This window comes from Podarcis filfolensis (genome assembly GCF_964270895.1).
Source record: "Podarcis filfolensis genome assembly, chromosome: 9".
Classification (NCBI taxonomy): Eukaryota; Metazoa; Chordata; class Lepidosauria; order Squamata; family Lacertidae; genus Podarcis; species Podarcis filfolensis.
Window position 1 is genome coordinate 19,472,535 of NC_139610.1, and position 25,713 is coordinate 19,498,247.

The following is a 25,713-nucleotide window of genomic DNA, read 5'->3' on the forward strand; positions in this document are numbered from 1 at the left end:
GGCCCGGCCGAGCCGACGCCCCGCTCCCGGGTGCCTCGGGGCTCCTCCTGCCCCGCGGTGCTCCAGCTGCAGCAGCAGCAGCGGCGCCGGTGGACCACAAACGGCTCTTTCCCCTCACGGTGTCTCTCCCTCTCTCTGCGGCTCCGCCCCCTCACTGTCCCCGTCCCCCCCACGCCACGCACCCTCCTCCCTCCCGCCTTTCCTCGCTGGAGCCCCCGGGGGCGCGTGCCAGCTGCATCCGCTGCCTGCGCGAGCACGCGTTTGGCGCGCTCGCCCTCACTCCCTCACACACACACACGCACGCGGTCGCACACACGCAGAGAGGGAGACATACCCATATACCCCGGACTGACTGACTGACTGACTGCTGCTGCTGCTCTACGCCCGCCTCGCGCTACTGCTCGCCTGCTTTGCGCGCGCGCGCGCACATGCACACACACACGCAAACACACCGCCGCTCTGGGTCCGCTTCTCTTCGCAGGGGCTGCTGCAGTCGTCTGGAAGCCTCCCCCCTCCCTCTGCCAAGTTTCCTTCTTCTTGAGCTTCCCCCCCACTCTACCGAGCCTCGCTAAGGAGGACTCCCTCCTCAAGCTCGCCAAGTCCTTATTAATATTATTATTATTATTATTATCCTTTATGTTTTGGCTGCTCCTTTGAGCGCCTCCTGGTGCTCCCAAGGTAGGCTCCCTACTTGCTCTCCCTCCCTTCTTCTTCTCTCTGTCCCTCTCCCTCCCCTCCCTTGGAATGAGTGGAGAGTGAGTGGTTTCCAGGGGTATGTACCAGAATGAAAAGGAGATGGGTGTTTATGGGTGGTTTGCATTGGGGAGGGGGGGGTGTGATAGAGGATGCTTTGGCTTTGAACCTTTCCTCCCCCCTTCAGCCTATTTGAGTGAGACATTTGGAAGCGGGGGGGGGGGGGAGGAGGCTTCTGCAACTTTGCGCTGCGCCGCGACTGTTTTCGTTGTTGTTGTTTGCAAATTCCGCCTCTCTATGAATTCTCGCTCTGGACATCTATCTCCGTGGCTGTGGCAGTTATTATCTTTAAGCAGCTGTCAAACATGTTCAGCATTCGGAAAGAGCTGGGCTGCCTCGGTTCACGGCAGTGTCAGTGAACCCCTTTGCAAATGCCTCTCTCCAACCCCCACCTGACACATCTTCCTAAAAAATTTTTTGCTTGAAGATGTAGCGAAACCAGCCGAGGAATTACTGATGGACTTTTTTTAATATATGAGAAAAAGATAGGGGGAAGTCTTGGATTTCTTTCTATTGCATGGGAATGAGGAGGAAAAGGAACATTTGCTGCATCTGCTCATATGTCAGTTTTGATTATGCACTGCATGTAGAACAACACATGATCTGGGAGGAGGACGGAGATGTAATAACTTGTTAGTGTGGGGTGGTGGTTGTTTTTTTAAGCGGGGGAGTGCTTCAGCGACCCATGGGTCCAAAGTCTTCATTGAAGTGGCATCTTTTTGTTGGTTTGAATTGAAGGCATCGCTTGGTTGGAAACTGATTCAAAGCCAAGTGTTTTTTTTTCTCTCTCTCTTCTCCTCTTACATCGCTAGGAAAAGGAAAGGAAGCAGCTATGAAGAGGAAACTGATGTTCTACATGATGCAGTTGGTTCTCGTTTTGTTGGCGTGCTTCTCTGCAAGGTGAGAGGAGGTTCTGCTTCTTGATCAACAGCAACAGAGATTGCCTTGTTTGCTGCTAGTTGGCACCGCTCATGTACACTGGGGTATGGGCAAGAAAGCTGTTCTTTACATATAAGATCAGTTGGTACGCAGCACAGGTGAAGTAAAGGAGGAAGTCCTGAGGTTGTTGAAATGTTAATAACTTGTGTCAAACAAGTCTTTCTGAAAACCAAATGACAGTTTCGTGATTGCCTCTGGAAAGAAGAGCACTGTACGATCTTTCTGTGCAGCCTTTGAAGCCATGCAATATTTTCCAGAGTCATTGTGTCACTCTAGTTATATCACGCCAGTCCTCATGGAGAATAAGGAACAGGAAAGAAACCAAAACACTGAAGATAATGGGATATTTTGCATGTGGACGTGGGTTGGAATGGGGAGTATTTTTGGTCAACATAACAGAACACGGAGACATTTAATCTTTAAACCTCTAGGTGGAGATAGTATACAATTCCACAATCCCATAAAATAAAACAATAACCTGATACATTAATCAACTTTTGATGTTGCTTAATAAACTATATATCTAAAGTGATAGCATTATAAAAGGCAACCTAAAATGCATGCTTAGGTTTGATTTTACCTGGCACCTCTATGCATCCAATTAATGATGATTTCTAACTTCATTTTGCTCATAGATCACAGCTTGGGCTGCAGTAGCATATAACATATAACATATTTCTGTATTTTATTTTCCTCAAAATCATAAGAAACTCATCTGATAGTGAAAAGCAATGCATCCAATTTTAGCCAAGTAATTGGCAATATATTTCAGTGGCTAGAATTAAATGCTGCTTTGAGGTTTTGATGTTTTCGGTTTATCTAGCCAGCAAGGATGCTGCAGTATTAGTTAAGCCACAGTGGGCCTGGTCCTTTTACTCAAGTGAGTAAGTCTCATTGCTGCCAAGGAGTCAACATGTGTACCTAAAGACTACTACATTCTTCTACAATTTTCAGGATTAGACTCTAATAGGATTATCAGTGTTAGTTTTTATCTAATAATTTGCTTACAAAACTAGTATTTCTTTAATACTGGTAAAAATATCTGCTTGTATACAACATGCAAGTACTAACAATAGTATCTTAAATCTTATTGACAGCTCACATGTGAAATACTAAAGTCAAATAATTACTTGTAAGCGAAGGGTCCTGAAATACCACAAACTGCAAAAAACAACAACCCATAAACATTTAAATGCTTTGTCCATGTTGTTGAATATTCCTATTTTCTTAATTTCTCAATAATGCTTTATCCATATAAAAGTAATATTGTCTTTCTTGATTATTTATTTTGTTTTAGTTCAAACTGTGTTCACATTACAGAAATTGCCTCAGAAGGAGGATAGCATTAATCATGCATTCAAAAAACCCAAATGTCATAAATAACTGTAGATTGTTGGGGAAAGACAATGTATATCATATTCTTTTAATGCTAGCTGAATACTTGGAACTTGTAAGAAAGGGGCATCTAAGCATCATAAATTTCAAGCAAAAATTTGGTTGTTACTGCAAGGTTCATGGGAAAGATCCATACGGGGAGCAGAACTGACATCCAAAGAAATACTACAAGGCCTTGGTTTGGATTTTCCCAGTTTAAGAGACATTTGCTTTTCAGCACCAGTCTTAAGTGGACAACAAATGAAGAAAGTCACTGTGTTTGCTGCTGATTTTCAGAATGGGGTGAAGGGGGATCAGATTACTTTTCATTCCTTTTTTTCTCTATGGCATCTTCAAAACTGAATTTTAAGCTTTTTCTTCTTCTTTGCCACCAATGTTTATTATCCTGGAAATCCGTTGAATTAATACTTTTACCACTACTGCTACCATAATTTAACAGGATTCGTTTTAAGATCCATACGTATTTTAGACTCTCTTGTGGTTTGCTGCTTTTCTGTCTCATTGCAACTACCCACAATTTACAAACATCAGAAGCCAGTTTTATCACGACAGCTTCTCTCCATGTTTTGTGTGCTACATGGTCACTGAATGCCTAGTCAGAATGCCTTCTCAGAAGATGGCAAAGGTGGTCCAGGATGAAAACCATGCTTTTCACATCCTGATATTCCTTCCCATGCAAGTGTTCATTATAAAGAAATAGCTGCAGTATTTTGTTTAATTGTATTTAATGGTACAATTGTATTTAACCATAATGAAGAAAACCAGAATTTTCCAGTCTTTTCCAAAATTCCAGTATTTTATGTTTTTCTCATCAACAAACATAGTATGTGCGCCAGTTACATTGCAATTCTGCTTTATTTTTTTAACTTTTTATAGAAAAAATAAGCATGTAAATATTACCTGCTGGTCCGCCCCGGTTTCCCAAATATATTTATATTTCTCATCTCCTTGTGAAGGAGCACCAATAGCAGGTGTCAATGGCAAAGACCTTACAGTTTGCAACCCGTGTCATTGGGATGCATATGAATTGTTGTTTCCGAGGCCTTGTCACTCAGTGAATGCATCAAGGCCTATGAGTCCTATAAGGTGCCTACCAGCCAGTGTTCATTCCCTGCTTTGCTACAAGGTTTCTTGGAAAAGGAAGCGGATAGCAGGAGGTCCTGACTGACAGTGATCCAATTCTTTGAAGGACCTGAACTTTTATTAGAAGAGCTGTGGCTTAGTAGTAGAGCATCTACTTTATGCAGAAGGTCTCAGGTTCAATCCCTGTAGGTATCTCTAGATTGGGATGGCAGAATCCCCATTGAGCTAGATGGACCAATGACCTGACTCCATATAAGGCAACTTCCTGTGCCCCATGGTGTATTGGGCTTAGTGCACAAAGATCTACTCTTGAGTTTGCTGTTACAGGTTTCACCTTACTCTGTGCTTCTGGTATTGCAGGTACATACAACTGGATGCATCTCTTGTTTGTAGCACTTATTTCAAGTGTTGGCTTGTAATCTTGGTTGTAAGGAAGTGGACAAAAGTGATATGGGTTGCACCAGTGATTTTGCCACTATTTTCATTTGTTTTAAGTTTTTTAAACACACACACACACAAACACATGTTGCCTTGCTAGATCATACCAAGGGTCCAAGTTGTCCGGTATTCTGTCTCCAACAGTGGTCAGCCACTTTATTTTCTTTGATTGTCAGAGAAGAAATTGGAAGAAAGAGAAAAAGCATATCCACCTGGGGTGGGGATTTAAATATCTAGTAGGAAAGTTTTGGATAGGCTTGGCTGAGGAAGCAAGCATACATAAAACAGAGAAGGACATGGCGAATGAATAAGAAAAGGGAAATGGTAAATATTAACATTGCTCACATGATAAAGCATGGTGGCTAAAGTTGGGTCCTAAAAGTGAAAAGCTGATTATTCGCTAAGAAAAAGGTGGCATCTTCAAATAATTTGTATTCATTGCATACACAGAATATTCAAAGCTAATCAATACTAACAGTGTAGTAAATGTACACAGAACATACTTAACAGATTTTTTTTTAAATGTCTGTTTAGATCAGCATCGGTTGACCCCAATGAAGATGAAGCAAAAAATAACATCACCATCTTTACAAGAATTCTAGATAGACTTCTGGATGGTTATGATAATCGTCTGAGACCTGGTTTAGGAGGTAATGAATAACACTTCATTTTGAAAAACAAAAGACCTCATTGGGTAATTAGAATTCTGGTGCTTAACATGTTGATAATTTTGCCTGAGAATATTGACCTGTTCTTCAACCCAAATAGTGTCTACTGTTTTGATACTAGGTTTAGGAAAATTGATTCTGTTTATATTTCTGATAGTGTGACATTATTGTAGCATTTGATGTTTGCCATTTTGTTCATAGCCAGCATTATTTTGATTGGTGTTTTTTTTAAGAAAATAGTTTTTATTAAGGGATTTTATGTTACAAAACAAATAAACAGGGAAAGTTACATTTATTTGGTTTTGACTGCACCGGAGATCATTACAGCTGAGTAATCCTATATAAATAGTATAATCACCCCAAGGGTCTGATGTGGGTACTTTGTATTATACAGGGGTCAAGCCTCTGACCATTAAACTGCCACTGAAATCATTGGAAGGATTCCCAATAACATCATGGTGAAATAACAGTGTGGTTTTTTTCCTTTATAAGCATTTGTTAAGGTCAATAAATGGCAGCTCTGTTATGGGTTACCTTTGCCTGAGCTCAGAAAGAAAGAGGGTAAAATTTGGAAATGGCTCCTACAAATTATTTACATGTCCATCTTTCTCCTAGATGTCAAACAACTTTTCTTTTTTCTTTTTAAAAAGCTAAACTTTCTTAATGGCAATCTATCTCTTGCTATTCAATCGCCTCCATCAATTACAATGGTTAATAGTGTATAAACATAATAGCTAATGGCACAGACTGTTCAAGAAGATCAACTAGGTCACTCCCCCCCTCCAATCCTGTGGGACTTGTGTATCCAAAGCAGGATGTTTAGGTTACCCAAACCTCTTTCTTCTTGAGGACACAGAGCTGCTTGTGCCATAGATTCAAGATCAAAACTACTTTGAGCTAGAACTGCAGAGCTCGGTGTCAAAGCATCAGGTTCCTCAGATTCTTGTCACAGGCTCCATAGGTAAAGATCTACATAACAAGAGCCCTTCGGCTCTCACCTCTTCCTCAAGCAGCTCTCAGATACATACATACATGAGTACCTACCTACCTACCTGCAGGGTGACAGGAGCAAGACAAATAAACTCAGCTTCCAGGTTCAAAGTGTTTCCACTCCTGCCCTTTCCACACCAGCCTCTGGCCCAAGCAGCTCTCAAATCAATGCAAGGCAGACTGTTGATGGCAGCCCTGGAAACAACAGTCATCCCCAAAAGCAAAGCAAAGGAGGGGAGGGAAAGCACAGAATACAGTTGCAGCCAGCAGAAGAGTCTTCGAGCAGAAAAGAGCTCCCGCTGTTGTTCTTCATCCTTGTGCAAGGATCAAAAGCAAAGCAGCCGAGGCACAGTTAGCTGAAACAAGCTAATCTACCCCAGCTAAGTAGTTTTCAAATGGTTCCAAGGAATCTTAGTGTTCCTCAGAAGTTGATCAGGAGTTTCTCAATGTGAAGATGAATAAAGCTTCCCTCAAAGACGGTTGCCCACCACTACTATCAATTCCTCCCTTGCAACACACAGCTGCAGTTGTGCTGGGTGTGTTCTCTTGAACGCTCTTAATTCTCATGAAGCAATGGTGACACTCAAGATATATGGCCCGCACTGCACTTGACCTGAGCACGAACACTCATGTGCCCTTCCAGATGTTACTGCTTTCATTCCTCACCATTAACCATGCTAGTTGGGGGTCACAGGAGTTGGCATGAAACATTACCACAGGTTCCCTTCCCCGGTGTACCAAAGACACAGATCCCTTTACTTTAAAATGAATGACTTACTGGTGCTTATGAAACCATTACAGTTGTTGCGAGGTGTAGAATAGTAAGCATAAAATATACTTTAAAAAATGCAGTGTGGCTTGTTTGTTGCAAGTTCATCTCGAATATATCCAAAACCAAACTGCTCCGAGAAGCTTGCTTACCACAGTCCGCAATCAGAAATGTACAAGAGGACTATCTGTCCCCCACCAGATGCTGGGTTCACCAGCTGTTATAATAGAATGCAGGGGTGAAAGCTGGTGGTTTTTTTTTTTTTGGAAGTACTTAAGTTGCAATGAATGAGCATGTCAAGATGATGATACCATAAATGTGCAAGGTGGGCAAAAAGGGATAATGATCATATAATCACTTTTGCTATGCTGGCTTAAATAAAATTTAGATAAATTGCTATGGTTAGGTGAATTTTCTAACCCAGGAGTACTTAAAAAAATGGGGGGTGGGGGTGGAAACCTGAAATGAAATGCCAACTCCTTATATATGAACCTTCCTTGGTTTTGATTTTTTTTTTTTTTTGCTTATTGATGGAAATCCTGCAATGAAATCTAAACAGAAAAATTGTAAGCAACCTCACTTAGATGCAGTCTCTGGAGCAGTTTTGCTGAGAATAGAACTGAAACCAACAAGTGCTATTTTTATGCAAGGAGGCGAGGCAAAAGCTATTCTGCATGTGCTGGAAATGCATAGCATTTAGCACGGTGGGGGAAAATAAAATAAACAGAATATTTTGTTGGTGCACAAATTTGAAATAGCTGATTGATTTCTTCTTTGATGATGGGTGAATATAGAAAACCAGTTTTCCTTGTGGGGAAGCCTCCTCATCCTTTTCTTAGAAGTGTGCCAAAGCATGTTACAGTGCAGCAATATAGATGACTATGCCTGTTTTTGTAGTATTCTGTGGTTGCTTTTGCTCACTCCAGTTACCAAGTAGTTCTGTTGCCATGGAGAACCGATGTATTCTTCCATGTATTGCTGCAGTACGGCTTTGTCACAACTTCCTGGTTCTTTGTTTAAGAAAGTAGATGGTTTAATATGTTCTCACAGCCTTAACGTTTTGTTCATACTGATAATGGTGTTACTACAAAGGGCTCAGTAATTTCCTCCCCCCCCCCGTCTCTTTGGATTTATTCTCTTTCTGTAGGGAGGGGGACACCCAGTTTCTTTAAAAAACAAAAACAAAAAAACAGAAGCTTGCCTTACTGTTAAGTTCTAAAGCTAGATATTTTGTGCTATCCTAACTATTCATGGCAAAAAATTAAAATTGCGATTGAGATGGATGTGTGAATATGGGCACACCCAGGCCTAGCACTACCATCTGGAGGTGCCAGACAAATGTCTGACACCAATACAGTGGTACCTTGGGTTAAGAACTTAATTCGTTCTAGAGGTCTGTTCTTAACCTGAAACTGTTCTTAACCTGAAGCACCACTTTAGCTAATGGGGCCTCCAGCTGCCGCTGCGCCGCTCTTCCTGAAGCAAAGTTCTTAACCCAAGGTAATATTTCTGGGTTAGCGGAGTCTGTAACCTGAAGCGTATATAACCCAAGGTACCACTGTATGGCACTCAGCACTAGATAAGTGCCCCACTTTGGCCTTCTTGATAGCTCCAGTTGTAACCACCATCTTTATATCCACGAAAATGCATTTATTTATTAAACACATTTAGAACCTACCTTGTAAAAAAATAAAAATAAATGTGAGGGTGGAAACGAGAAGTGCCCATAGCAGCTGAATACAAAAAGACACAGGACAGCTTTAAAAACAACTACAAAGCAATCTTAATTCCAGGGTGGAGCAGTGTAGCTGCACTGCATCTGTAGCCCCATTGCTCACACTGACTAGGATGGAGGTTGGGTTGGGAGGCAAAACACTTCCATGGGCTGTGCCAGCCTGGAGCTTGCATGCTGGCCAGGCTCACATCCAGCACATTGCTGTCAAGTGGTGGCAGTAGGGATGGCTCAAGTTCCAGTAGATCAGGCTTCCTCAACCTCAGCTCTCCAGATGTTTTGAGACTACAGTTCCCAGCATCCCTGACCACTGGTGCTGCTAGCTAGGGATCATGGGAGTTGTAGGCCAAAAACATCTGGAGGGCCAAATTTGAGGAAGCCTGCAGTAGATCCTGGGCTGGGTCTAGCCTCATAATGCCTAACTTTGGAGCTTTCCATGGGCTACCAGTAAGGGGGATTTCAGCAGCAGTAAATCTACCTACCACGTTTTTGGAATGTGAAAGGGAGAGCTTTACATTAGAGGCATGGGGGAGGCCAGCGGAGGTTGACAGAGCTGTTTCTTCCCCTATCCAACCACACACAGATACATCACCAGCATGGTTAATCAAGCTGTAGTCTTAAGAAATCACCAGAGCAATAAAAACAGTTCAGTACAACAAACTTAAAATACCAAAACATATCAGTACAGGAACTAAAAGTCCTTCATGGCCAGAAAAGCATCCTAAACAGGATGGTTTTAGTTAGAAACTCAGATATATAATCTAGGCACCAAATGGCTCCTCAAACCAATGTTACAGTCACCAAAACAGAATGTCTAGTTGCCATTTTTGCGCAGGTCTTATTTTTCAAATGATGGCCTGATTGATTGATTATCTGATTGATCAGTTAAACATATGGCTAGTTCAGAAAACAATCTTGATCTAGGTTAAGAGCTTTGAGAACTTGAAGAAGATCCAGGGACAGTCCACATATAAATTGGCCTATTCTGACTTCTTTTTCTTAATGGCAATTCAAACCATTCATAACATAAGAATATTCTTCACAACTGTGAGCAGGGCAGTGAACTGGGGTAAGTGAACCATAGAATTATACAGTTGGAAGGGACCCCAAGGGTTGCCTAGTCCAACCTCCTGCAATTCAGAAATCACAACTAAAGCACCCATGATAGATGACCACCCAACTTCTGCTTAACAATTAACTATAACGGTTTTCACTGCTCTTGCTCAGGCTGCACAGAAAAAAACCACATTTTTAGTTCCTGAAATTCATTCTTATTGTGCAGGTAAAACACAACTGGTAGAATTCTTCAGGATGAAGTATTAGTGTATGAAAACAGTCAAGATCCAATGATCCCCAGGCATGCACCTCCAGATGGTGGAGGTGTCAGGCACCATCCTGGTGCCCAGGCATCTTCACTTCACTTCACCAGTGTTCTTTTGGAAGCAGCTTAGTTGTTTTTTAAACCTTTGCCCACATGGCCTATGGCTTAGGAAGGCTTGCTTTGCCGCTGTCTGTGTTGTGTTGCATTATACACAGATTACTAGGTGTCACTATGAGATGGAAACTTCAACATGAAATGTCTCCCAACTGTTAAAATGCATCCTTTGATAATGTATGCCAGGGTAGCCAACATAGCAACCTCAGGATGTTTCAGGACTACATTTCCAATCATTCCAGATTGTTGGCCATGGTGGCTGGGGCTGATTGGAGCCTGGCAACATCTGAAAGGGACCTCATTGATTGTCCCCTATCTATGGCCCTATGCCGTAAATTCTATCTTTGAGTAGGCAATAGGATTCGTTTTAAAAATGGCATTAGCTGTGTTTTGCTGATTTATTTTCTCCCTAATCATAACCCTTCAGAAGAGAAGTCCAATAACTTTCCCAAAGAGCAGACCATTATCTTTTCCTTACTATATGTATACATTCCTCTTATTCCTTGCTGCTGTTTGTCTTCATAGACAAATTTGTCTCTGGCAGATGAGAGGTGATCACATATTGAAGCAAACAGATGAAAATGTCAAACTGGAAAGTTTAGAGAATCTGTATGATAAGTTCTGAATATACATTTTCATTTTTGCCATTGACTATTTTTTTACGAAGGCGCCTCAGTCTCCAAGCAGCTGTGTAAGATACAATGGCTGAACTGTTGGGTTGCTCTACAACACACTGACTATGCAATAACCTGTTTATAACAATAGGCAAGGCATTTTGGAACTAAATTACTAAATAGTCTAATTATTTCTAATTATAGGATTCTGAGAATTGCCATCTTGTTCTGTGTTTTGCTCATGTTCTTTAATGCATGACTTATTTTATTTTTTAATCAGCTAATAGAGGAAAGACTTATTCTTGTTTTTTACACTTACTCAAAATCCACCAAAGCCAGTTTTGTGAAACTGGTTGATGATACGTAATTCCGCCAATATTTATCTAGTGAAAAACATTGTCTAAGAAAGGATTAGATGTGTTCAAGTGTAGGACATATCTGTCCATTGCTAACAGTTAAAAGAACACTCTACATTCAGAGACAGTGTATTTCAGAGTACTTGATGCTTTGGGCATGCAAAATGGAATGGCAATTTCCGTCTTGCTCTCTTGTGAGCTTCCTATGGGCATTTGGGACAATTTGTGTCACAGTTCTAGGCTCTTGGTGTGGTCAGAAAAAGGCATTTTAGTTCCAGAAATCCTGGTATGAAGTAATTTGTTGCAAGCACGCTGCTGTACACAAGGCCTTCCCTGTTCAACACATGGTTAGTGCTGGTGCTGTCAGCTTTGACGATGCCAAACATTCTGAAATGAATTTGGTGTCCAAGCTGATATCAGTGTTCGTATAGATCCACCTGAGGAGTCCAGAGCTAACATTCCAAGTTAAGGGAGATATAGTGAGAAAGAAGTTGGCTGTACAAAGGTCCACACATTTAAATTAACAAAAAGATGTGTGTAAAGTTTAGCATGGCACGCCTACATGCTGTTTTAGTCAAATCCGTGTTGCTGAAGCTGATGGGTGAATTTAGAGGTTATTTTCCTGAAATGTCATATTTTTTACTTTTACAATATTGCTAATTTTAGAAGTAACAAATGAAGCCAGCTTTAAAGGCAATGGTATCTTCCACTCTTCCGCATTTATTTATTTATTTGCCTAAAATACGGTCAAAATACTTTTGCTCTAGTTGAAGCACTGAAATAAGATCACGCACCGATTTATGAGTTGCGGTGTACTGATCAATGCAATATCCAGTTCCTAAATAGACATATTAAAATTGGCCTGTCCATAGGACATATGATCACTGAAGTTGTTTTCCTTAAGTGAGGTTTTCCAGAATAGGATCTGCAAGCTTTCTAAAGATGGGATTAGTACTGTATACAGTGATCTAATGTTGTGCTCATGCTGACCTCTAGTGACAGGAGATCCTTCACGTGAATGGCTATGATAAGACAAGTGTGGGCTTCTTTTATTACAACCACAGTTAGCTAGGCGTGACACATCTCTACAACAACTAGGATCACAGTCCGGCAATATTTACTAACCTGCGAATACTATTTCTTCAGTAGGAAAAAAAAATTAAATTCTATTCTTGTCACTATCGTTCACTTTCAAGATGGAATTAGTCTCAATAAAAGCAATAGAGCTGTGATTCTTTGTACATTTAACTGAGTGTATGGCCTATTGAACATAATGGGATTTACTTCTGAGAAAACATGCATAGGATTGCATTGCTAATGTTCCATAAGACAATAACATATCCTCCAACATTTCTCTAATGAAAATAGAGATGTCCTAAGGAAAAATGGCACATTCCAGGATCAATTCAGAAACCAGGATAGCTTCTGTGAATCTGTGACTGTCCCTTGAAAATAGGGGCACTCGGAGGGTCTAGAATAAGTATGTGAAAAAGAGTTCAAAACATCAGTGACAGGCACAGAAAGCTGTAATGAAAGCTCAGCAGGAAGTAAAAAACAACAACATTCTGTCATACAAGCCAAAATCTCAACAAAATTGTAGAGTGGTATGTCATCAAAGGAGGGGTCATCTGGGCCTCTTGGAGCAAAATGCCATATATAATACCACTTGATTATCTACTCTTAGAGGCAATGGCTTTACAGTGTCTAAAGCAGAGGTCTTTCCCATCAGTTGCTATGTGACCTCCTTGAATTTGGGGCCTTTCATGTTAAAATACATGTGTTCTACCTTATACATAATTGGAGAAGCCCTCTAGTTCAAACGAATAGGTCTGTTTCCATCATAAGTAGTACCTAATGGATGTTCCTTGATTCACGTTACTCCATCCTAGTTAAACTCTGTTAATGTGCCTATGCTATTTCTCAAACTTCAGTATGGCAGTATTGCATACTGAGCATTAGGCAAATATGCTTTCAGCCATCCCACTTCATATTAAAGGAGCTAATATTTTTATTTCACGGCCAAATTGAACAGGGGCCAAGTAGCCACCGTAAATCTTGGAATGATAAATCAGTATATAATGGAAGTTAGTTAGCCATAAACACACCAAGAAGAAACACATTTCTATTTCTCATCTTTTTTTGGGGAGATATAAAATTGAAGTTCTGAAGGATTATAACATTCTCCATCTTGTGGATGATATAGGCACACTGACATTCCAAAGAGGATATTTATTTTTGATCTAAACCCTGATCCCAAACATATTTATTGTAGTTCCAGTGTCTTGCTTCCTGCTATGTTTAAGCATTTTCTTTGTACATCTGTGGTACATGTATATCACAGCAATATGCTGTCCTCAAAACCTTGTAGGAAAATGTCTTAGAAAAAGACTGTCATACCTTTCAACAAGCTTCTGCCAACTGCATGATTCTCCTTGTTAACTTTTGAACATTAGTTCTATGTGAAGTGAACATGGAAGTCACCAGCAGTGTAGCACCCTTCCCTGACTCCCACAGAGCCCCATGCCACACTGAAATTTGGCTTAAAAGAATTATTATCTTGCAGCCAATAGAATAGCTTGTGCCTTGCCCTGCGGTGCCAACACCAGTCTCCCCAGTTTGCAAATGGACCCGGAAAGGTTGGCAACCCCTGATTTAACAATATTTTGCATGTGAAGCTTTTCATTATCCTTGTTTTCCTCACCATTTCAAATTATCTGATCTATTTACTGTGGTGCTTGCAAATTGCTACATGCACAGCTACACTCACAAATCTGCCAGATGGGCATTGCACATAGTGAACTGATTCAGAAGTAAGTTTGGGAGGGGGAATCTGTTTTAAGGACTGGACTGTTGCACCTGTACAGTTTTGAGAACATATTTTGAGAGACCTTTTTCACTACTTGTAGGCAGAATTAGTGAAGTATGTCCATGGAGATCATATGACAATGTCAGAACAATGTCAAAGGAACTTAAATAGTACTTGGGGATTTGAAAAGAAAAATAATTAAAATGGTATGAGAAGTGGAAGTGTCTGCAAAAGCCTGGAGAATCCTTTGATAGGGTTTTACCAGCCATTGCAATTTTTGGTCGGACAAAATTCTTTGTAAGACTTCCACGAAGCTGTAGTTGTGTGATGTTCATCCAGATGTTAGTTTGCCATCATCCGTACCTTATTAGAAGAAAACGCGGTACTCTTCAGCCATAAAGGTAAAGGGACCCATGACCATTAGGTCCAGTTGTGGCTGACTCTGGGTTGTGGCGCTCCTCTCGCTTTATTGGCCGAGGGAGTCGGCGTACAGCTTCCGGGTCATGTGGCCAGCATGACTAAGCCGCTTCTGGCGAACCAGAGCAGCTCACGGAAACGCCGTTTACCTTCCCGCCGGAGCGGTACCTATTTATCTACTTGCACTTTGGCATGCTTTCGAACTGCTAGGTTGGCAGGAGCAGGGACTGAGCAACGGGAGCTCACCCTGTTGCGGGGATTCAAACCGCCGACCTTCTGATCGGCAAGCCCTAGGCTCTGTGGTTTAACCCACAGCGCCACCCGCATCCCACTCTTTGGCCATACAAAGATAGTATTTGTTCTTGCTTCCAAAGCTGTGAAGTGTATGCCCCACCTTTTAACCAAGAGATGCAGATACAAATGTCAGGCCTTTATTTGTGAGGATGAGCATCAAGAATATAAATGGATACAATCTGGCAACAAAGGCTTATTACTTCATTACTGATTTATCTTCCACTTGAAAGAGAAGAAGGAGTCAGTCCAAATGTTAGCATTTGCTGGGCTAGCAATAGTGTGTAAACTAATTGGAAATAAGCTTTTGAGATGCACAGAATACTCTGTGTACTCAAGCAGAGGCAGAAATATCTCATCTAAGCCTGAAGTCTTCTTTTTTTCTAAAAGGCTAGCTTTTGATATTGTTTGAAGGTACAGTGTTTCCATGCTTCCAATGACAGGAGATCAGTAGAAATTTTATGATTTGTTGAGAAGTTAAACAACAAGACCATGCAAGGATAAGCAGGTTCAAATGTCATTATTACAGATGATGTTTCTGATTTTAATCCAAACTTTGGGTAAATAGTGATTTTCTGGGTAGGACAACTTGAACCACAAGTCCCTACTTTGATTTTTTAATATAATTTTTCAAATCTGCACATCAGCAACTAGACTTTTCTAGCATCATTTTGCAACAAAAACAGGATAATTCATTAACATAGATATTTCATTTTCATAGTTTAGGGAAGCTTTTAATGTTTAACAGACCATTGTATTTTAATATTTTGTTGGAAGCCGCCCAGAGTGGCTGGGGTATAAATAAATGAATTATTATTGTTGTTATTGTTGTTGTTGTTGTTGTTGTTGTTGTTGTTGTTGTTATCACTTTGAAATATATTTGGGTATCCATTTCTCAAAATGTTCTTTCCAGAAGGGTCATTGATTGCTTTTCTTCATTTTTTAAAAAGAGCTTTTTTTGGTTATGTATTTTAACACCCACTTTCTTTGTTCAGTGAATTCTGTGGAATATATGTGTGATTTCAATAACAGTTTTCCAGTGTACCAAATGTTAGGAAGGGAACCAAAAAATAAGTATAATATGGCATTATACTATGTTAAAGTATCTATGTTAAAGTATGGAAGACTTCGAATCTTATTCAGAGGGAAGTATTTCCAATCAGGTCATTCATAACATTTTAGTAATCGTAAATATTTTTTGTTTCTCAAGACATAGATGTTTCACATGTTTCAAGACATCAGTAATATCCCACTGATTTTTATCAGATACAGCAGAATATATGCTACTCTTGAAAGGCAGATTTTTTTTCTAAGGAGAGACAAAAAGCTGAGAGGCAAAAGTGGGGCAGAACTGCACTTCTGTGGAAAGAGGTTTTTCAAAGACATCAAATCCAACTGTGTCCAGATTGCATAACAGATTGTTAAAGCAATGAAACACTACTGCAGTAAGGCATTCTGCATTTAGAGTGTAATTTGGGAGAACTCCCCCAACCCTTAATTGTAAAAAAACCTTTAAACTATGCTTTGATATAGTAATTCCCATTCAGAAAGAATCCTCTTTCTGAAATTTTACAGTCTTTTAAAATGATATTTAAAACATGATGATTATGAAACAGACAGATTTCACATGTGCCCTTTAAAGCACTTATGAGACTTCCTTCTGTTATAAATGTAATTTAAAATGTATATGTTTCAGGTTTTTAAATTGATGTGCATGAAGGAAGGACACTTTATAATCACATTTTAAACATCTTTAATTTTGGTTGCCCTGTGAACAGATGCATTATCCCTAAAAGCACTTCTTCTATCCACCATCCTTCCAACAGACTTTCACACATTTAGGAAGAACTTTTTCCCATGTTAATTTTTGTCTCTATAGAGAAGTTTCTCTTGGCCACTATTGCAATGTACAGCTCCCGAGTTTACCCAATTTCCCCACCTTTTCCATGCTCACTGGCATTTATGGTATGGCCATTTACTTCCACTGTCTTCCACTGTCAGTAGAACTGACAAGATTGGAGAAAAGGCTTGTCAGTATAATTTATATAGAAATGCATGTGTCCCTATGTATCAAAAGTGTATAAGCACACCATGTTACTGCGCTTAGTAGTATTTTCATTTTTAAAAAAACAAAACAAAACACTGGTTGGTGAAATTAATATAGCTTTCCATAACTCTTAGAGCTATAAGATAGACCAGAGAGACGGCATTGGGTGAAATGTACATGGTTTTCTATGAAATTTGTCGTTGGTGTTGTTTAGTCGTTTAGTTGTGTCTGACTCTTCGTGACCCTATGGATCAGAGCACGCCAGGCACTCCTGTCTTCCACTGCCTCCCACAGTTTGGACAAACTCATGCTGGTAGCTTCGAGAACACTGTCCAACCATCTCATCCTCTGTTGTCCCCTTCTCCTTGTGCCCTCCATCTTTCCCAACATCAGGGTCTTTTCCAGGGAGTCTTCTCATGAGGTGGCCAAAGTATTGGAGTCTCAGCTTCAGGATCTGTCCTTCCAGTGAGCACTCAGGGCTGATTTCCTTAAGAATGCATAGGTTTGATCTTCTTGCAGTCCATGGGACTCTCAAGAGTCTCCTCCAGCACCATAATTCAAAAGCATCGATTCTTCGGCGATCAGCCTTCTTATCAGACCTAAATAAGGGATAGTGAAGGAAACGGTAGAACAGGCTGGTGGGAGTTTCAGACTATTGTCAATCATTATGGGATTAAATCCAATACTAGTAGCAAGGTGGCATGGGCTAATATCCAGGCAGGCAAGCAGTGAAACATATTTTCTCACACTTGCTGAAGGGGTTGCTGTGAAATATGAAACAAACCATAACTTGTGAAAAGTGATGCTCTGCATTAACTGCAGTGGTTGTCAATGCCTGCGTGATAATTAAAACTCTTGGAAATCTCTGTGTTATTTTATTTTAGTTTAAGTGTATGTTAAAAAAGCGTGGGGTGTGGAATCTTGCTTGTCTGTTTCTCTATTTCCTACATCGCCTTTTGAAATTAGAACTCTCCATTTCCTAGTGCAGCATGAAAAGTGTTTGCCATCTTTGCTAAAATAGGGACTGAATCTTCTCCCTAAGATTTACTTAAGTTCTTGCTCGTACTAAACAACTTAATCACAGGCATAGGGTGGGCACAGTTGTAAATCCATTGCATTTAATTTTCTAGTAGCATAGCAAAACAATTTGGGCACTATTCAGAAAGCAACCATTTTCCTTCACAGTGAATATATTTAACATAGTAAAGGAAACAGTGTACCAGGCACAACAGTTCTAATTCTGGAGAGTGGGGAGGAGAAATCTCTATGGAGGAGGCTACAAGATTCACAGGAAGTATCAAAGACCATTCCTGGTCATATGTTATCATTATTTAAAGCTCAGGTGTTGCGTTTATTTATTTATTTTTTAAAAAATGAATTATAATAATTCTAGCAATAGATGCAACAAGAGTCACTCCGTTTTATAGCAAATATATTTGTGTTTTGGGTATGCATACATAGGTCTGCTTTATTGTTTCTTACAATAGCCATTCAATGTGCAACACCAGCGTGATCAATATAGATCTCCCTGACAAATAATCACACGTGATTTGAAATACCTGTTTCCCCTGCTAAATGGTGCTTTTACGCATACAGTACAACGCTGTTTATTTAAATAATTGTGGAGTACTGAGGAGCAGAGATGTATACCTGGCACGCTGCCTCCTCCTTTCCTTTGTACTTTCCTCCTTTGTTCTCTTTTGTTTATTTCTTGATTTGCCTCTTTCCTCTCTGTATCTTTTAACCTTGTTCCCTCATATTTCGTGTCATGTTAGTTTACTCTCATCTCTAATTCCTTGCCACTTGCACTCACCGTGAGTGAAATTAAATCGAGCAAGTGCAACTGTGTCATTGGCCTTTAAGTCTGGTTGGTAGGGGCTTGTGTTCCATAGGAACATAGTTGGGTGCCAGCAGACAGGGCTAGAATTAGTGGTGCCTGTAAGCTGATTCACAAAGGCATGCCCATCACCTGATATCTCGTCATGCCCTTGAACTCTTTCCATCGGAAAGTACTGTTTTGTGGTGTTACGAAAGCTCCACCAGTGAGGGAAGTTTTCATACATCATCATCACTGTGGGTTAAACCACAGAGACTAGGACTTGCCAAACAGAAGGTCGGCAGTTCAAATCCCCGTGACGGGGTGAGCTCCCGTTGTTCGGTCCCTGCTCCTGCCAACCTAGCAGTTTGAAAGCACGTCAAAGTGCAAATAGATAAATAGATACCGCTCTGGCGGGAAGGTAAATGGCGTTTCCGTGCACTGCTCTGGTTCGCCAGAAGTGGCTGAGTCATGCTGGCCACATGATCTGGAAGCTGTACACCGGCTTCCTCGGCCAATAAAGCGAGATGAGCGCCGCAACCCCAGAGTCGGCCACGACTGGACCTAGTGGTCAGGGGTTCCTTTACCTTTACTTTAGACTTGATTTACTAATCACCTTCTAAACAACAGAAAATACCGTATTTTTTGCTCTATAAGACTCACTTTTTCCCTCCTAAAAAGTAAGGGGAAATGTGTGTGTGTCTTATGGAGCGAATGCAGGTTGCACAGCTATCCCAGAAGTCAGAACAGCAAGAGGGATTGCTGCTTTCACTGCGCAGCAATCCCTCTTGCTGTTCTGCCTTCTGAGATTCAGAATATTTTTTTTCTTATTTTCCTCCTCCAAAAAACTAGGTGCGTCTTGTGGTCTGGTGCATGTTATAGAGCGAAAAATATGGTAATTAAAAACAGTTCAACACACAAAAGCAACAAATACCTTCAAAGCAAGATTAAGTCCCTAACAAGTTCACACTTGTGGCAAAGTCCCATTTACCCAGCTAGGAAAGGCTGATGGAAAAAAAAAGAAGAGGTCTTCAGCTGTTTACAGAAAGCGAGGATAACGGGCACCTGCCATATCTTGACAGGAATGCCATTCTACAGATACATGCATGTCATCATTTGATAGCCAGGTCATCATGTAAAGAATGCATGAACTTGCAGCCTGTAACACTGAGGTAGCTGGTTGATGCAGGCTGTTTCAGGAGGCAGATATTGAATTATTTATTATTTTTAAAATAGTCTCCCAGCAGTGATGTCTTCCTTGAGTCTGCTACGACTACATCACTTCTCAAATAGTGTTCCAGATGTTCCATTTTAAATTTCTGTTTTTAAAATCATGAACAGCACACACAGTGCTGCACGGCAGGTGGTGAGTCGCAGAATCATGGATAAAGGTAAAGGTAAAGGGACCCCTGACCATTAGGTCCAGTCGTGGCCGACTCTGGGGTTTGCTGCACTCATCTCGCATTACTGGCCGAGGGAGCCGGCGTACAGCTTCCGGGTCATGTGGCCAGCATGACTAAGCCGCTTCTGGTGAACCAGAGCAGTGCACGGAAACGCCATTTACCTTCCCGCCGGAGCGGTACCTATTTATCTACTTGCACTTTGACGTGCTTTCGAACTGCTAGGTTGGCAGGAACTGCTAGGTTGGCAGGATACTAAGCTTCTAATCCATGAAGCCTGATGGCTCACTCTTAGCTCGCCATCACTTCCCTGTCCTGTTGGAGGCTGCTGTGCAGGCAGAAGGTGGAAATAAGTGTTAATACCATGAGTGTTAATACGATTGAGCTGCTCTCTTTCTTCTTCAACACCACTGACCGATGAACCTGCAGATCAGTACGAAGGCTGCCAAACTCCTTTGACTTGTGTGCTGAACAAACAGAATGGGGTAGTACATCGGGAAGAGGCATTGCCCAGAGGTAGACCACATGCTTTGTATGCAGAAGGTCTCAGGTCCAATTCCTGGCATCTGTGGTTAGGGCTGAAAGAGAAACTTGCCTGAAACCCTGCAGAGCCAGCACCATGCGGGAAAGACATACACAGCTAGATGGGCAGTTGGTCTGGCTTCGTTTAGAATCATAGAATCATAAAATTGTAAAATTGGGAAGGGACCACGAGGGTCATCTAGTTCAACCCCCTGCAAGGTAGGAATATTTTACCCATTGGGGGCATTGAACCCATGACCTTCAAATTAAGAGTTGCATGTTCTACTGACTGAGCTATTGAGGCAGCTTCCTATGTTCCTTCAAGAACTCCCTTTGGGGTAGCCATTTGAGCCACATCACCCAGTGTGGCGTAGTGGTTAAGAGCGGTGGACTCGTAATCTGGGGAACTGGGTTCGCTTCCCCGCTCCTCCACATGCAGCTGCTGGGTGACCTTGGGCTAGTCACACTTCTTTGAAGTCTCTCAGCCCCACTCACCTCACAGAGTGTTTGTTGTGGGGGAGGAAGGGAAAGAAGAATGTTAGCCGCTTTGAGACTCCTTTGGGTAGTGATATAGCGGGATATCAAACTCCTCTTCTTCTTCACCCCCAAAGCAGCTGCAGATTGGCATAAAAAATTACATGTGCTTTTTTTTTTTAAAGAAACAATGACTACAGGTATTGTGAACTTCAGATGAAGGATAGTATATAAACTGAATAAAAAACAACAAATTTATTTCATAAAATTTATATACCACTTGATTGTGAAAAAACTCAAAGTGGTTAATAAATACGAACTCACCATAGTGGGAGAAGACTTGTATGCCTGATGTTTAAGCATTAACTTTGGATGGGCAATTTCAAAGCCCCTGATCTCCTTTCTGATGGTTCTTTACCTTTAAACCGGACAGTACTTTAAAGAGAGGAGTGTCTTCTATAAAGTAGGGCACATGCCCACCCTGACCCCCTCTGACATATGCTGCTGTTGCCTTTCCCTGCAGACCCTCCTTGCTCCCACCCGGGGTGGGATTTAGGTTTGATGAGGCCCTAAGCTACTGAAGGCAATGGGGCCCTTTATATGTCCAGCTGTCCTTTGTCAACAACAAATTGTCACTGTTTTTTGTGTTGAATATATGGTAATTTATGGACCTCACAGGTATCTAAAGCCATTTGCACATAACAAGTAGGATCCTACACAACACAAAACACTGTTGCTGTATGTAGGTTTTATTTTATTTGTTTTTTATCTTATATTTTGGAAATGTACATCCAGGTTTTTTTCCTTTAAATTTTTTGGGGGGCACCCAAGAGAGTGGAGCCCTAAGCAATAGCTTGTTTAGCTTATACGTAAATCCGGCACTGCTCCCACCAGCACTTCATGTTTCCAGCTGCGCTGCTTGCCATGGGAAGTGTGTCTTAGTGGTTAGAGTGTTGGACCAGGACCTGGGAGACCTGGGTTCAGTTCCCCACATGAAGCCCACAGGGCGCCCTTGGGTCAGTCATTATTGTTGGGATACTGCCGGGAAGATGGCGGCATCAGGCAGGCCCCCAGCTGGCTCCAGCCACCAGCCGGCAGCTGGGCAATCACCGGTCTCCCTTGGAACAGCATCAATCAGCGACACGAGCCTCAGAAACGTTTAGAAGCTGTGCATGCTCTATCAGCAGAGTGAATAAATCTTCTCACAACGGGAGTGGCGGACAGAGTCATGTGTAAGCATATTTACAGCATTTATTCAGCATAGTTCAGGAACAAAGGAAAAAATATGTCTGCTTCCCTTCGTGTCCAGCTAAAAGCAAAAGCAATATACAAACAGAAGTTCCCAGCAGACTGCTGGAATGTAAACAGGCATGTGACACACAACAGTCATGCCTGTTCCCTTTTAAGGTGGAACGGAACTATATCCTAACAATTATCTCTTGGCCTAACCTACCACAAAGAGGTTTTTTGAGGGTAAAATGAAGATGGGGAGAACCACGTATGCTTCCTGGAACAACCCCCCCCCCCCAAAAAAATCCCACCTCCCTCTCCTTTCCCAACTGATATTACTTAGATAAGAAGTGAAACAGTGTGTTTGTTTCTATAATATAACACTACTTCCCTGCAGTTCCAAGAGGTGAGCAGTGGAGGGGTACTCCGCAGCAGTCCGAAAAACCTGTTCTCCCTGCCTTGCTTCTTCATGCTATGCTTGGCTTTGCCTGGGAGCCAAGAGGCAAAGGGGGAAAGTTTGATCACCAAGCATTATTTTGAAGCTGCGGTATGAAAAAGAAAATTGGCAACTCTCCCCCTTCCCTCTGTGTTCTTCCCTTCACTCCACCTATTCAACCCTAATTAAAACCAAGCTGTGAATTTAGCACCAGTTCCTCCCTTTGTACTACAAGCTGCAAATTGTGCATTTGTTCTTCTTCAAGAGCTCCAGGGACATTGTAAAAAAGGGGGGTGGGTTCCATTTTTGCTTCTGGGTTGAACTCTGAAGTGGCTGAAAGGAAATTGACAAACATTTTCACTCCGTGTGAAACGTTTGTCACTTTTTGATGATTTTTCAGGAGGAAAGAAAAAAGACTATGAACAGAGGTGGAAGTCTTCACAATGCAGCAACACAATGCTGCCTCTAATATAATGCCAATTCATAACATGGGCAATGGTTCCTTTTCTTACTCTGAATTGGTAACAAAAACAAAAACCAAGGAAGAATAGATGTTTGAAATAAGATTCATTTCAGAGCCCATGTGCATTTGGTAAGAATTGCTGCTAAAAATGTTCCCCAAGGGCAGATTTGCTTTGAAACGCTTTGGGCCTGGCATAAATATCATTTCAAGCACCTGGAATTCCTTCCCTCTACTTCCTCCCCCCCCCCTTTTTGCCTGCGTTCCAGTTTTGTGATTGGTTCTCTTACTCTGAATTGGCTTCATTATGTAACTAAATCTGATTATTTGGTTACTATGAGTGCTTAGCCAAGAATGATCTTCGTGGTTTGTGTGGAGTGAGACAAACTATGACCCCAAGTTCAGAAGTACAGTGGTACCTCGGGTTACATACGCTTCAGGTTACATACGCTTCAGGTTACAGACTCTGCTAACCCAGAAATAGTGCTTCAGGTTAAGAACTTTGCTTCAGGATAAGAACAGAAATCGAGCTCCAGCAGCGCAGCAGCAGCAGGAGGCCCCATTAACTAAAGTGGTGCTTCAGGTTAAGAACAGTTTCAGGTTAAGAACGGACCTCCGGAACGAATTAAGTACTTAACCCGAGGTACCACTGTAATGCTAAACCACACCTTGGCTTACCTCTGGGTAGCATAGTAACAGAACAACTGGGGAAGAAGCAAAGTGCCATAATTATTATTGTGAGTACTCTCATGCTCACACATTCACAGTTTGGCTTAGCATTGTAGGTTAACTGGACAATTGCCATAAGTTGGTGGCCACAGCCTTTTTGGTGGTGGCCTCTAAGCTTTGAAACCCCATCTTCTCAACACTGTGTGGCATGTGTGGGAGTGCACCCTTTTTAAGCAGGCACATAATATCTTCATTTATGGTCAGAGTTTGAATGATAAGTTTTAATGCTAGGCTATGGTTTTATTATGTTCTTGTATTGTATTTTCCCCCATTTGTTTTTATTTTTAATTGTTCCCTACTTAAAAGATAATTTTGCTTGAAAATGATATATAAATAGCCCAAATAAATATAATAAATAAATCTGTCGATCACCAGATCTGACTGGCTGTATGGCAATGTTGTGATGTTTCTATACTGGCTTTGCGATCCGTATCAGGTAGCAAGAAAGAAGGAGATGCTGTTTCCTAGGCAACCCAATTTAGTTTCTATTGACTTTTTACCTAGTGAACACCTGAAATTAATCTCTAGCTTTGCTAACATAATGAATACTATGTTAATCTTTACTTACCTTTGTTCTCTGCCTCTCAAGGGATCTCTGTGTTCCGATTACTGCTATAGGCAGATCTTTAAAATGGCAGAATCAGCCTTTTGTGTTTGTTTGTTCTAGTAGCCCTTCGTGCAACCTGTAAATCTGTTTATCACCCAGCAGAGGCTAATCTAATTAGGTCTGCACAACAACTGCTGGAATCCATTTTAAGACTGTTTTAGTTTGCAGAGTTGTGGCTTTAACATCATGCCATCTTTTTATTCATCCTTCTTGTTAGACCAACATGTAGGAAAATGAACAGTTTTGAAAAACTCAAAAGTTAGTTGACTGTGTTGGGACTTTTTGTAAGGTCCTAATAAAGGTATTGTCCTATTGTAGATTTTTGGCATTTTTCTATGGACCAGCATAATTTCCCTCCCTCCCTCCCTCTGAACAGTGTTAGCCACATAGGAAAAAGCACATGAACAAAGAGAGAGAAGTGTAGAAAGGAACATATTGGGAGTTAATGTAGATTTCTTGAGAACAGTTTTATTATTGCCTGGAAAATGTTTGGGGATGTTCTGTTTTGAGTGACCTGCAAGGGAAGGGAAGGCTTCAGTGGTAACCTGGACAGCTCCATGCACCAGAGGTCAAATCATCATCATCATCATCATTTTAATTGTATGCTGGGTATATAAATGTAAGGCTTCACAAACAAACAAACAAGCATGTTCCTTGTATTTGAAAAAATTGGTCTTTAGGTATATACAACCCATAGGATGGGTGTCCTTTGAATCCAATTCCCCCCAATTCTTTAAAGTCAGGGATGAGAGCCCTGTTGGATTCCAGCTTTCATCAGTCACACCAGCCAGCATGACCAATGGCCAGAGATGATGAGAATTGTGGTCAACAACATCTGAAAGGCCGCAGCTTCCCCATCTCTGCTTTAAAAAGAGAGACAATCATAAATCCATTGCTGTTCAGTAATCACTGAGGGACAGTCTATCTAGCCCAGGCTTCCTCAACCTCAGCCCAGATGTTTTGAGACTACAGTTCCCATAATCCCTGACCACTGGTCCTGCTAGCTAAGGATCATGGGAGTTGTAGGCCAAAAACATCTGGAGGTCCAAGGTTGAAGAAGCCTGGGCTAGATAGACTGCCCCTCAGTGATCTAGCCTTGTCCCCCACCACCATGGACTTTAAAAGTATAGGCAGTATTTTTTTTTTTACATCATATCTGTGTTATTTTGAATTTGTTGATTTCTTTATGTGGAGCTTTTGTGTATCTAAGGTATCTAGAACCTGTGGGTAAGGTAGAGGCTCAGTTACAATTGAAGAACAGGGAACCTTATTGCTCCAAGTCAAATCAGACCTAAAGACTAATTGA

General features: G+C 41.3%; 1 protein-coding gene across 4 annotated transcripts in view; it reads left to right on the forward strand.

Moving 5' to 3' along the window:
• The first annotated feature begins 211 nt into the window (after positions 1–211).
• Positions 212–25,713, forward strand: part of GABRA2 (gamma-aminobutyric acid type A receptor subunit alpha2) — a 72,347-nt gene continuing 46,845 nt past the window's right edge. Inside the window, exons 1-3 of one of the 4 annotated variants that reach the window (XM_083630652.1) lie at positions 212–678; positions 1,566–1,653; positions 5,143–5,258. In XM_083630652.1, the coding sequence (XP_083486778.1) occupies positions 1,586–1,653; positions 5,143–5,258 (184 nt within the window). In that variant the 5' untranslated portion in view covers positions 212–678; positions 1,566–1,585. Of the gene's footprint in view, positions 679–753; positions 773–1,207; positions 1,654–5,142; positions 5,259–25,713 lie in introns of those variants that run through there. The other 3 variants (XM_083630653.1, XM_083630654.1, XM_083630651.1) reach the window with 3 other exon arrangements.